General features: G+C 40.0%; 2 protein-coding genes across 9 annotated transcripts in view; one reads left to right on the forward strand and one right to left on the reverse strand.

Moving 5' to 3' along the window:
* FCHSD2 (FCH and double SH3 domains 2) overlaps window positions 1-12,469 on the forward strand; it is a 310,129-nt gene that overhangs the window by 293,814 nt on the left and 3,846 nt on the right. For both annotated transcript variants that reach the window (XM_047072457.1, XM_047072456.1), the window contains 6 exons: window positions 4,478-4,612; window positions 9,848-9,931; window positions 10,051-10,228; window positions 10,528-10,748; window positions 11,693-11,822; window positions 11,965-12,047. In XM_047072457.1, the coding sequence (XP_046928413.1) occupies window positions 4,478-4,612; window positions 9,848-9,931; window positions 10,051-10,228; window positions 10,528-10,748; window positions 11,693-11,822; window positions 11,965-12,047 (831 nt within the window). The remainder of the gene's footprint in view (window positions 1-4,477; window positions 4,613-9,847; window positions 9,932-10,050; window positions 10,229-10,527; window positions 10,749-11,692; window positions 11,823-11,964; window positions 12,048-12,469) is intronic.
* The window catches only part of ATG16L2 (autophagy related 16 like 2), a 34,225-nt gene continuing 24,416 nt past the window's right edge, over window positions 2,661-12,469 (reverse strand). Inside the window, exons 19-22 of one of the 7 annotated variants that reach the window (XR_006960747.1) lie at window positions 8,956-9,128; window positions 5,288-5,338; window positions 2,972-3,057; window positions 2,661-2,700 (exon numbers count right to left, since the gene is read on the reverse strand). Coding sequence is in view for 2 of the 7 variants with exons in the window: in XM_047072460.1 (XP_046928416.1) it covers window positions 9,014-9,128 (115 nt within the window). In the remaining 5 variants the exon portion in view is untranslated. The other 6 variants (XR_006960748.1, XR_006960751.1, XR_006960749.1 and 3 more) reach the window with 6 other exon arrangements.

Here is a 12,469-nt window from a genome sequence, read left to right on the forward strand (position 1 = left end):
TATAATATTCCTTTATTCTTCTTTCATTACCTAGAGAATCTGTAGGGGCATCACTTCTCTCATTCTTGATATTGGTTATTTGTGTCTACACTTTATTCCTGATCATTCTGCTAGAGGTTTATTCATGTGATAAAGAACTAGATTCGGGGGCGCCTGGGTGGCTCTTGGAAGCACCATCTTTGCTGAGAATTCTCAAACGGGGACTGGGCACAGGCACTCAGCAGGGTACCTTTGTCGGTTAACTGTCAGTCTTCAGCTCTGGTCCTGATATCACAGTTCCTGAGTTCAAGCCCCCCATTGGGCTTGTTCTGGCGATGTGAAACCTGCTTGGGATTCTCTCTCCCTCTCTGCCTCTCCCACTTGCTCTCTCTTTCTCTGTCTCTCAAAATAATAAATAAATAAGTTTAAAAAAAAGAATGAATCAGGTTTTGACTTCACTGATTTTCCCCCCTGTTGTTTTTCTGTTGTCTTTTGTATTGATTTCTGCTCTGGTTTTTATTTCCTTTACTCTGATTTGTTTGGATTTAAATAGCTGTTTCCTAAGTTGACGAAATTGTTTCCCATTCCACAGGAATCACTGTCCTTAAGTGCATCATGTCCAGGGTTCATATATTTTGAACAGTTTTTTAGTTGTTTCTGGAAGGAGTTTAAATCTGGTCCCTGACGCTCCTATCTCATCTGGAAACAGAAATCCACTTTGCTGATATTTTCAGTGTTATCTTTTATAATCTACTTGTGTTGGATTTGGAATGATGTTCAATACGGTCACTTCTCTGTCCAGATGAAGCTCCGAGGTTCTGCTAGTGAGTTGTAAGGAGCAAAATAGAATAATGATTTAAGTACTTTCTAGGTATTGAGCGTGTGTTAGGGGTTTAAGTATGTCACCTAATTTAATCTTTATGATATGAAGTAATTGTCTTCATTATAAGATAAAGTCATTGAAGTTGAGAAGTTCAGTAATTTGCCCAAGGTCACACAGCCATAAATGGCACACTCAGCATTCAAACTCAAGTCTGTCAGACCCAGGGACCTAGTATTGCTTTCTAGTTCATTACAGTCCCATAAAGTTGATGAAACCCTTCAGAGGTTGTTTTGCTGAGTACAAGGAGATAGCTAATAATACCAACCCAGAAATCTGCTTCTTATCTGCCCTTGCAAAGAGAGTAAGCATTTTACATCTAAGAAAGGAAAAACATTAGCACAGCTGGGAAGAATAGTTTTAATTGAAGTTCTGTCAGGTGACAGGAAGGAAAAGGGCTAAGAGAGCAGTTGTTAAGAAACAGAGGAAGAATGTGATTTTAGAAATGCTGGGTCAAGAAAATATTGTAACAGCGAGGTTACAGAGGGTGGAGGAGGGAAAAGGCAGAAGTTGTTCCACAGTGACATACTTTGGAAAGCTTCTGGAGCCATGCAAAAGCACATGGCCCTGACCCCTTTTGCTGTCACTGCAACCTTTCATTCCCTTCTATGAGACTCAAACAATGGACTCAAAATAAAGGGGAAAGAAAGGAATGTTTGGTACCAAACAGTGTTGCCAAGATAAAATGTTTTGGATTGATTCCCAGTGCCAAAGCACAGTGCATATTAACATTCCTTCTATATTTTTGGAAATGTGTTCTACCCACACTGGCTTTAATTTTAGTTTTTATAGATATACGGGTGTTTTGTGTTGTTTTGTTTCAATGCCCACAGTTGTGGGGTTTTTTTAACGTCTATAACCTTTACTAGAGTATGAAAGTATCTTCTGTGTAGATATGTTTACATTTTATGGCAGTTTTTAGCATGTGATCCTCACCTTTTATATGACACAGTGCCTTTTTGGAGAACAACGGAATCATAGCCTGAGATGATTTGAAAGGTCATGATTTGAGCCTATTTTGTCATTGACCTGACTGACCATAGATGAAATTATTTGTAAGATGAGGCACATGATTATCTGACTCAGCTGGGAAGAATTTCCAATAATAGTTATAAAATAATGAGAATATTACAAGGGCTCATGAAGTGTAGGCAATACATTTGACAGGAAATATGTGCTACTTATTCTTTTAGAACACTCCCCCCCACACACACACATTTCTATAGAATTTTATTAGGGAAATAGCAGTTAAGAATAGAGTCAGTTTTAAACATTAGTGCTCAATAGAAATCACTTTAATTCACTAAAAAGTAAAAGTGGACTGTATAGGAGGCCTCTACTTTGCAACTCACTGAATGCCAGGAAGTCTTCTCTGACCTTCCTATTCACAGGACCCCCTGCGCACTCAGCATTTAGTTGTGATGGCTTTTCCACTCTAGAGTATGAGCTTTTGCAAAGCAAACCATGTCCTCCATTTCATATCTAAGAGCCTAGCACAGTGTTCAGCATGTTGTAGATATTTGATATTTCAGTTAATCGGTCTATTGTGAGACCTGATTCTGACCATCCATTTCTTATATCTTTAATGTGTAAACATTTGTGCCTTCGGATGTTTGAACATATGAAAAAGTAGCTAAATAGATGTTTATATGTAGCTAGAAACAAAGACACTTTGCCTGTTTTGTTTGCTCTTTTTTAGATTTTTACTTTAAAAAGTAAGACATATTTGGGGCATCTGGGTGGCTCAGTTGGTTGAACATCCACTCTTGATCTCAGCTCAGGTCTTGATATCAGGGTCATAGGTTCAAGCCCTACACTGGGCTGCACACCAGGCATGAACCCTACTTGAAAAAAAAGAGTAAGACATGCTTATTCTAATAGTTCAGATTGTAAAGAGAGAGAGATATTAAAAACAGCCATCTCTATTTCCAGTCTTTGTTGTGTTATTCTTCTTCCCCCTGTCAGATATTTGTGTTCATATAAATACTATTTGTACTTCAGTATCATGGACAGTACTCTAGGTAAATACATTTGTTATACCCAATTATTGAATACTGTACTGAGAGTGAACCCCAGAATGATCGTATGGGTACAGACTGGTTGTGAGCATACCTTGTTTACCCTTGTGACATTGTGGCTGACTGGGAGCCGTAGCTTGCTGCTGCTGCTGCACCACGAGAGAATATTGTACCATGTCGCTAGCCCGGAAAAAGATCAAAATTTAAATTTTAAAGTATGTTTTCTACTGAAAGTGTATTACTTTTGCATTATCACAAAACGAAAAATTGTAAGTCAAACCATCGTAAGTTGGGGACCATCTATAAATTACATGAGATATTCAGCACTTTATTATTATAAAATAGTCTCTGTGTTAGGTGGTTTTGCCCAACTGGAGGCTAGTGTAAGTGTAAGGGCTAATGTAAGCCCTAAGTGGGCTAGGCTAAGCTAAGCTATAATGTTCAGTAGGGTAATTGAATGCATTTTCAACTCAGGATATTTTTCAACATATGATAAGGTTTTTCGGACATAATGCCATTGTAAGTCGAGTAAGATCTATAGTGTTACATCCTGATCCTTTATTTCTCCATAGTATATTCACAAGAGTGAAATTGCTAGATCAAGTGGTATGTTTTGTTTTTAATTTCAGTAGGGTTTATTTTTGTTATATTTTTAAGGATTATAAGCTTTTTTTTTCTAAAACTCTTTTCAGTGTTTTTATTATTTTTATTTTTGAGGGAGACTGTGAGCAGAGCAGGGTCAGAGAGAGGAAGACACAGAATCCAGATCAGGCTCCATGCTCTGAGCTGTCAGCACAGAGCCCAATGCAGGGCTTAAACTCAACGAACCACAAGATCATGACCTGAGCTGAAGTTAGATGCTTAACCGACTGAGCCACCCAGGCACCCCATATCAGTTTACATTTCTACCAATGGTAGAGGAAAGCCTGTTTCTCCACATCCTTGGATAGCATTTAGAAATCTTTCTAACGTTTCCCAGTATGATCAGTTTAAAATGGTAAAAGGCCTTTGGGCGCCGGGGTGGCTTAGTCAGTTAAACATCCAACTTTGGCTCAGGGTATGATATCCCAGTTCGTGAGTTCAAGCCCCGCATCAGGCTCTGTGCTGACAGTGCAGAGCCTCCTTCGGATCCTCTCTCTGATCCTCCCCTGCTTGCTCACTCTCTCTCAAAAGTAAGTAAACATTTTTTTTTAATGGTAAAAGGTCTTTATTAGTATTTAACAGTGAAAAGAGAAAGGATACTGATAAGGATAAACATTTATGTATTTGAATGACATTTTACTCCTGGTTTTTAAAAACAAAACAAAAACACCTGATCCTTTCAAAGGGCCTGATAGAGCATTATAACTCTTGATCTTGGGGTTGTGAGTTCAAGCCCCGTGTTGGCTATAGAGATTACTTAAAAATAAAATCTTATAAAAAAAAAGAACTTGGCCCTTTCATACATGAAAAATGCAAGAGAGAATAGATACGTTTTTCTCTGTGCAGTTGAATAAGTAATTAATGTTTGAAACAGTCAGGTTTTAAGTGTTTTTTCCTGCTTCACTCATTTTCTTGAAGTAAGCAAGCTAGGTAATTAATGGCTTCTAATTTTCCCCAGCTTAATGCAGACCCCGAAAGAGAAGAAGGAGAAGAGTTTGAAGACAACATGGATGTTTTTGACGATAGCAGTTCCAGCCCTTCTGGCACCTTAAGAAATTATCCACTCACCTGCAAAGTTGTTTATTCCTACAAGGTGTGTATTTCTGTAACCTAGTGCTCATTTGAAATAGTGGCAATGCTGAAGACACACATGACTATATCTACCTAGCCCTAAAATTGGTGTTCAGTTAATATTAGAGACAATATAACATAGTGGTGAACAGTCTAGACTCTGACCTCAGACTGCCTGGATTAAAATGCCACTTACAAGCTATATGACCATACTGATTAGTCCCTTCGTCTCTGTGAACCTCAGTTTTCTTATCTCTTATTATGGAGGTAATATATAGGGCTAGTTTGAAGATTAGAAATAACACTTTATAGCAAAGTATTTAGCATAGTGCCTGGCATCTAGTAAATTTTCAGTAAATATTATCAGTTACCCTTATTATCAGTTGCCTGCTTTGGCACAGACCCTCCATTAGGATGATGCTCAAACTTGATATTAAAAGAAAATTGTTTTACAAAGCAGTTTTGTTAAACTTTACCTTTCCTAATCTTAATATGACCACCTCTCATTTCCATAGTAAGTAGGGACCTGGATAAAAAGATGCCAGAATTTCCAAACTTGATTTGGTATAATAGTTTTTAGTCTCTCTCACCCCTGCCCTGCTTTCACGTAAACTTTTTACTCACACAAAATAAATTGAGTTTCACTCCCCTCATCAGTCCATTGACCAACCCTCTTGATGCTACCTCCAAAACATACCCTGAGCCCATTCGCCTTTCACCATCTTGGTCTAGGCCATTGCTTCAGTTACTGTAAAAGAAAAAAAAACATAATTGGTAGCCTTCTGCATACTTGCCTCCCTCCCAAAAGTCCATTGTCCACTTTTCAGTCAGAATTATCTTTAACACATAAAGGAGGTTATTTTATTCCTCTGTCTAAAAACCTCTTAAAAGCTTTCCATCACACATAGAAAAACAGACTTTTCACTAGAGTCTATAGTGTTCAGATTGATCTGGCCCCTGACAGTCTCCCTAACTTGACGTCAGACCATTTCCCTACCCAGCCCAGTCACCACACATTAGCCACTGTGGCACCATGCTCCTTCCTGACTTGACAACTTTGCACTCACTGCTCCCTCCACCTAGAACATCTTTCCCCAAATCTTGGTTGGCTGCGTACTGCCCTTCACTGAGGCTCAGCTCAAATAGAGCCTATCCTCAAGTCTTCCCTGACCACCTAAATATATAACTGACTTCTCATTTACCCAACTTGTGTACACATACTCTCAGTCTCTCTCTCTCTCAAAATAAATAAACTTTAAAAAAAAAAAAAAAGAATACTTCCTCTTTCCTAAAAGGGCTGGAGTTCTTTTTCAAAATAAACTATTTTGATAATCTTTTGAAAATTTCAAATCTTCTGCTGAGATACTTAGAAAGGTGTTCTAGAGTATTATACAAGTAGGGTTGGGAATGTTTTCCCATCTCACGTGTCAGTATGATATTTACTTTGAAGTTCCAGAATTAAAATTTAAGGTCCCTTAATGGAGAGGGTCCCGAGTGTCTGAGTGATTATAAATAGCTCACATCCATCCAACATCCCCTCTATTGACATATGCCAGGCATGTCTCTATAGTAAACTGGACTATAAAAATCTGTTTAATCATTTAATCACTGAACAGTCACTCAGTGCCCAGTATGTGATATGTTTCAGGGATGCAAGAATTAGTGGACACAATTCCTGCTCCCTCCCCAGATGGATAGTCTGGGGGGAATAAATATTAAGCTGAAAAGTAGAGTACGTATGAAAACATTTATAGTAGGGGTTAAAACGGCTAATTTTTCCTGTGATAGTTGGAAGCAATTCCATAGATGAGGTGGCATTTCAGTTAGGTCATGAGTAAGATCTTACTAGATAACGGTGAGAAGGGAAAGAACCTTCTAAGCAAAAAGAATAAAAGATAAGAGACACAGTTTGATGAGAGTATGGGATGTTCAGGAAATGTTACATTCGGTGGTGGGTGAGCATCAAGTGTGGGGATTAGAGCAGCTGGAAATAAAGATGTTTGCTGTCAGAGAGTAAAGGGCCTTGGAGACCAGACTAAAGTATGACCTTTATCCTGGCTGGTAGGGACCTCTGGATGTCCTAAAATCAGATTGGGCTTTTAAGAAGGTAAACCCTGGTCGTGGTATAGATGCTATATGGGATAGATTAGAATAGAAATGAACTGTAAGCCTAATGGTGATTCCCATAGTCCAGACCAGCAAAGCAGGCCTGGATTAATCTAGTGAGGACAAAGAAACATTATATTTAAGGATTAGATTAAAAATGCTCATAACTTTTGGGGCACCTGGGTGGCTCAGTCAGTTAAGCATCTAACTTTGGCTCAGGTCATGATCTCATGGTTCATGAATTCGAGCCCCGTGTCAGGCTCTGTGCTGACAGCTCAGTCTGGAGCCTAGTTCGGATTCTCTCTCTCTCTCTCTCTCTCTCTCTCTCTCCCTCTCCCTCTCCCTCTCCCCCCCCCTCCTCCCCTCCCCTGCTTATGCACTCTCTCTCCTTCTCTCTCTCTCAAAAATAAATAAATGCTCATAACTTTTGACCCTACTAGCATAGATCCTAAGGAAATGATCACAGTATAGAAAATGATTTTGGACACAAAATGTTCTTTCATCATAGTACTATTTTTATAATAGCTGAAAGTTGGCAATCCAACAAGGGATTGTTAAATAAATTAACCATTCATATAATGTAACAGTAAAAAGTTACATAAAAGTTTTTTTATGTAAGAAGAAATGATATGTTATGCCAGAAGAATAAAATGCTCGTGTACCTTAAGATTTCAGTTATGCATATTTCCAGCTTTTCTACAGTGAACATGTATTATTTTTATAATCAGAAAAAAGTATACTGTTTTCAAAGAAAATAGGAAATTTAGAGAGGTAGTGGTGGGAATGGAGGACTTGGCCGCTTCTACAGTTCTGGTCGTCCCTGGATATTAGGATTTCAGGGGGCAGTGTGAGACCACGTGTTTATTTAAAAAACATTTCCTGACCACTTGCTGACTTCAGTTGGGATAAATGAGAAGAATTACATTCCCTGCATAAGTCATTCTAGTGGGAACCCTACAAGGGCAAATAACTAAGTAGAGTGCCATGGTAGTTCTCATTACAGAGATGTGCAAAGCTTTACAACAAAAGAAGGAAGAAGCAACCAGCTCCTTGGGAGTGGTCTGGAAAAACATATGAGCTGGGCATCATATCATGAGTAATTCTAATAGCTACCATTTGTTAAACACTGTATGCCTGGTACCATATTTATGTTTTTCTAATCTCTTTAATAACTCAATATGGAAGATATTATCAACAAACCCATTAAATCAACAAATATTAATTGAGTACCTTCTGTGTACCGTCCTGTTCTTTTCTAAGCTTGAGGACATGGCATTGGTCAATTACAGACAAAAATCTCTGCCTTCATGGAGCTTACATTCTAATAGGAATAGAAAAGAAAACTGATGCTCAGAGAGATCTTATGGATACTTGCCCTTAGAAACAGACTGAAACTGGACTTGAATCCACAGTAATCTAAATCTGTTTGCCAGATGGGAAAGAGAGAGCAGGGCCTGCTGGAAAAAAGAAACAGTCTGGTAAAAGCATAGAGGCAAGGAATAACATGGTGTGTTCAGAGAAGAGGCAATAGTGTATGGGGCCAAAGCTTTGAGAAACCATGGTGACCAAACTCTGTAGAGTCTTGAGTTGCCATGCAGAGGACGTGACCTTGTCAAATGGAAGCATTGATTACTGTTTGGGGTTGGTGTCTGCTGATATTCTATAACAGCACTGAACAACTTGCATGGACCTCCCTGACTTTTTTACAAGGGCAGCGGTATACTTAAAGGTGTTCTTATCCTTCCTGCTTTGGTTCTCACACACACTGAAGTCAGGTTGTGTTGTTACTTTTGAAGTCTTACCCTGGAATTAAGGAAAATGTTTTTGTTATATGGGTGCCTTTTCCTGGCATAGTCAAAGCATAGTGTGTTTTTGGATTAGTGAAGAAATCCCACTGGAAAAGCTATCATGAATCAATGAGGCTTTTATCCTCATGTTTTGAGATCAGAGGTAATTTACTTAAAATTCTGGTCCTGGAGTATTTATGTGACTGGTCAGCCATTTTCAATACTACTTTAACATCTCAAGCAGCTATGGCAACATCCAGAATCTGGGTTTAATAAAGTATTATAATGTACACAAAATGGGAAAGGAGGCTTAGTAATGTGACCCATTTTCTTGCCTTACTTTTTGCTTGTGTAACCTGGAGATACTTTACACATTGAGATTGTGAGATTTGAAAAACTGTAGGGTCTTACAGTTTGGTTATATAGTTGTTACTAATCTTGGGACTTGGGGAATGCTTTTAAGACTGCTCACCAGAGAACCAGAAGATGCTAGCAGGCCCCGCCCTGTTACATGTGACAGGCAAGTCTCTTTAGGAAACAAAGCCACACGGTTTCTCTCCAGCCTCTCTGCTGAGCCCCTTAGAGGTTGCGCTCAGATTCTGCAGTCTCGGGAGCAGTATCTGGGTGGCCAGCACTATTGAACTCCTGCGTCAGAGACCATAAAACCATCACAGTTAGCAGCCTGTACAAAAGCATCTAAGTGGATCAGGCCATTCTCCACAGTTAAGTTAGAGCATAATAAATCCAAATTGTGGACGATCTCAGCCATTTTCTTTCCTGCAACTCTAATTCTCCTGGCCATTGTTTATCGCACAGTGATTCCAGATCAGTTCTAGGCGCTGCTCAAGCTGTCATCCAATCCATGTACATAGTTCTCTGCATTTTCACGGCCTGCGCCTCCATGGTAGCCCTCGGGTGCCGTTCTAATTCAGCGCTTGCTCCTGTGCCTGTGCTTCACAGATCATCATGGTTCTCAGCTTATTCATCCCACATTGACTCCCTCATCCTCCCCAGAATGGCAGGATTGTCATTTTGAAGAAATGGAGGCATCAAGAAGTTGAATAACCAATAGAAACAAGCTGGAGCTGGAACCCTGGTCCCCTGCTTCCAGCAGAGTGCTATGTTCACTGCACCTGATTGTCTCTTGAGGATTCCGTTTCTCCAGTTTTTGCTGTGGCTTTATTTTGTTTAATTTTTTAGTAAAACTTCACCTCATTACGATAGTTTTACAAGACTTAAATTTTTATGTTTGGTATGTTTTTCAAAATCATTTCAATATTTTGATCCCGTTTTTGTTATGATCAGCGCACATCTGCTCTTTATCTAACCTTTTTAATTTTGTCCATGACCATCCTACATTGCAGGCTTCTCAACCAGATGAGTTGACCATTGAGGAACATGAGGTGTTAGAAGTGATTGAAGATGGAGATATGGAAGACTGGGTAAAGGTATATTCCTTTGCTCATATCGCCCCTTCTTGTGACATTTTAGGAGTTTGTTTTGGTTCTTGTTTTGCCCTGTCCAGATTGTGTGTGCAAACCTATTTTGTCACATGTCTTTTACTCAGGCTCGAAATAAAGTTGGCCAAGTGGGTTATGTGCCAGAAAAGTACCTACAGTTTCCCACCTCGAACAGTCTACTGAGCATGCTGCAGTCCTTGGCTGCTTTGGACAGTCGGTCACACACATCCAGCAATTCCACGGAGGCCGAGCTCGTTTCAGGCAGCCTCAACGGAGATGCCAGTGGTAAAGACTGAAACAAGGCACTCTTTATTTGGTCACATTTTGGCCTAAACGGTATTGCCCTGGAGTCAGCCTTCCATAGGTTAAAAAGCATATCTTTATTCCTATTCTATGATATATTTTCCATAATTTGGTCACATTTATCCTGTAGGGTAGAACCCTGAAGTTGATCTTCAGTGAGTAAAAAAAATTACTCTTACTCTGTATGATCCTCTTTTAGTTGCCACGTGAGCATAGGGGTGGTTGCAAAAGGAACCTGGCTGTCCATGTTCTTACTGCATTTTCTCCCTCTTCCTACCTAGTCTGTTTCGTGAAAGCACTTTATGACTATGAGGGCCAAACAGATGATGAGTTATCCTTTCCTGAGGGGGCAATCATCCGAATCCTGAACAAAGAAAACCAGGATGACGATGGCTTCTGGGAAGGGGAATTCAGTGGGCGGATTGGAGTCTTCCCATCGGTGCTAGTGGAAGAACTTTCAGCCTCAGAAAATGGTGACACTCCATGGATGAGAGAGATTCAGGTACATGAGAGGGGAGAAAGCTGAATTAAAAGGTGGTTAAAGAAAATGACTCCCAAGAGGTGGCTGACCCATGTAAACACAGGCTGCAATCTCAGCCCCACCTCCCCACTCCAGTCCTCGGTTGCCACGTTTATGCAAAAAATTGGGTTTGGAAAAGCAGAGACTCATCAACCTGGCTCTTGGGTAATGGCCATATAACACCTCCATTTGCCCACTTTCTTTTCTCTGAATCAGTTAACCAAAATGATAAGTTGTATGTGACATACAAAAAAGTGGTTTGGTAGAGAGAAAGAAACCAGAGAGGGAATTTATTGTCTCTGCAGTTAGTTTATATAGTAAAAATACTGCTTTCTATCCACCACTGTCAGAGCCTGCCTGCCAGTCCATTTCAGAGGACTAATGGCAGAGCCCCATTATACTCATATGGCTCTAGGCTCCGCTGATCATAGCAAAACTTGCCTTTACGGGAAACCCTAATTCAGATCTGTCATAGCAGGTCTGGCAGGCCCAGGACCATAAGGAACATGTCTCCCCATCTTGTGTGTGTGGTATTGTGAACACTTAGTCTGACATTTACAAAATTCGGGGAAGTCGAAAACAGCCAATTATTTTCTTAACACAAAAAAATAGAATTTGTCCCCTTTTTTTTCTTCACTAGATTTATTGCATTGACTGATTTAGTGTGTTTTCAGTAGAACTCTAGAGAATGGTTTGACTAAAATCAGTAGTATAATGAGCTCTCTGAGGAGAAAAAGTTAAATGCATCACAAAATTGGGATTTGTGGTGGTTATTCTAAGTTCATGTGCTTCTGATGAGGCTGACCAAAATTGTTGATAGTCATAACTTAGCTGCAGAGAAAAGTAACATGTCTGAATTAGGGAAGCCAACTTGCCTCTCAAGCTTCCTGAGGTGAGCACTTTGTAACCTCTTTCCTTTGTGGCAGATCTCTCCTTCCCCCAAGCCACCAGGCTCCCTGCCTCCACTGCCGCTGTATGACCAGCCTCCCAGCAGCCCTTACCCCAGCCCCGATAAGAGGAGCTCCCAGTACTTCCCACGCTCTCCCTCAGCAAATGGTAAGGGTTTTCCTGGGCATGGATCTAAATACATTTTTATTCAGAAATCCACATGTTTACCTGAAGAGCAAACAGATTTGTTATTAGCATTTTTATTGCCCAACAACACAAATAAAACGAGCTGCTTGATTCCCTCCCTTAGAAAACAGCTTCCATACCGAATCGCCGGGATGCTCACAGGCACCAAGGCATACTCCTGAGACCTCATATGGCAAACTGCGACCCGTAAGTCTCTTATCTTACCTGTTATAGAATGCAGTTCTTCCAAATTGAAAGTTAGCAGTTAATGTTTCCCTGTGGCCTCTGTGTTATGCTGATTCCCTCTCGCAAGGATCATATGAGTTTGGGAAGATAAAAAGAGCTCTTGAAAATGAAGTCTGTAAAAATACATGCAGGGGCACCTGGGCGGCTCAGTCAGTTAAGCATCACGCAGAGCCTACTTGGCATTCTCTCTCCCTCTCTTTCTGCCTCTTCCCCTGCTCGAGTGCTCTCTCTTTCTCTCTCTCAAGATAAATATTTTTTAAAAACTCAACACATCTTGGAAGGTCTAGTCTAGACTGGTAGTTTTTTTTACTGAGCTATGGTGAGATAGCTATGAAAGGTGTATTTAAATTATAGCAAGCATTAAAGTGGTCTAAGTGTGAAAC

The sequence above is a fragment of the Lynx rufus genome, unplaced genomic scaffold, assembly GCF_022079265.1.
Source record: "Lynx rufus isolate CCGP_SWC_20201006 ecotype Redwood Valley unplaced genomic scaffold, mLynRuf1.p SCAF_9, whole genome shotgun sequence".
Taxonomy (NCBI): Eukaryota; Metazoa; Chordata; class Mammalia; order Carnivora; family Felidae; genus Lynx; species Lynx rufus.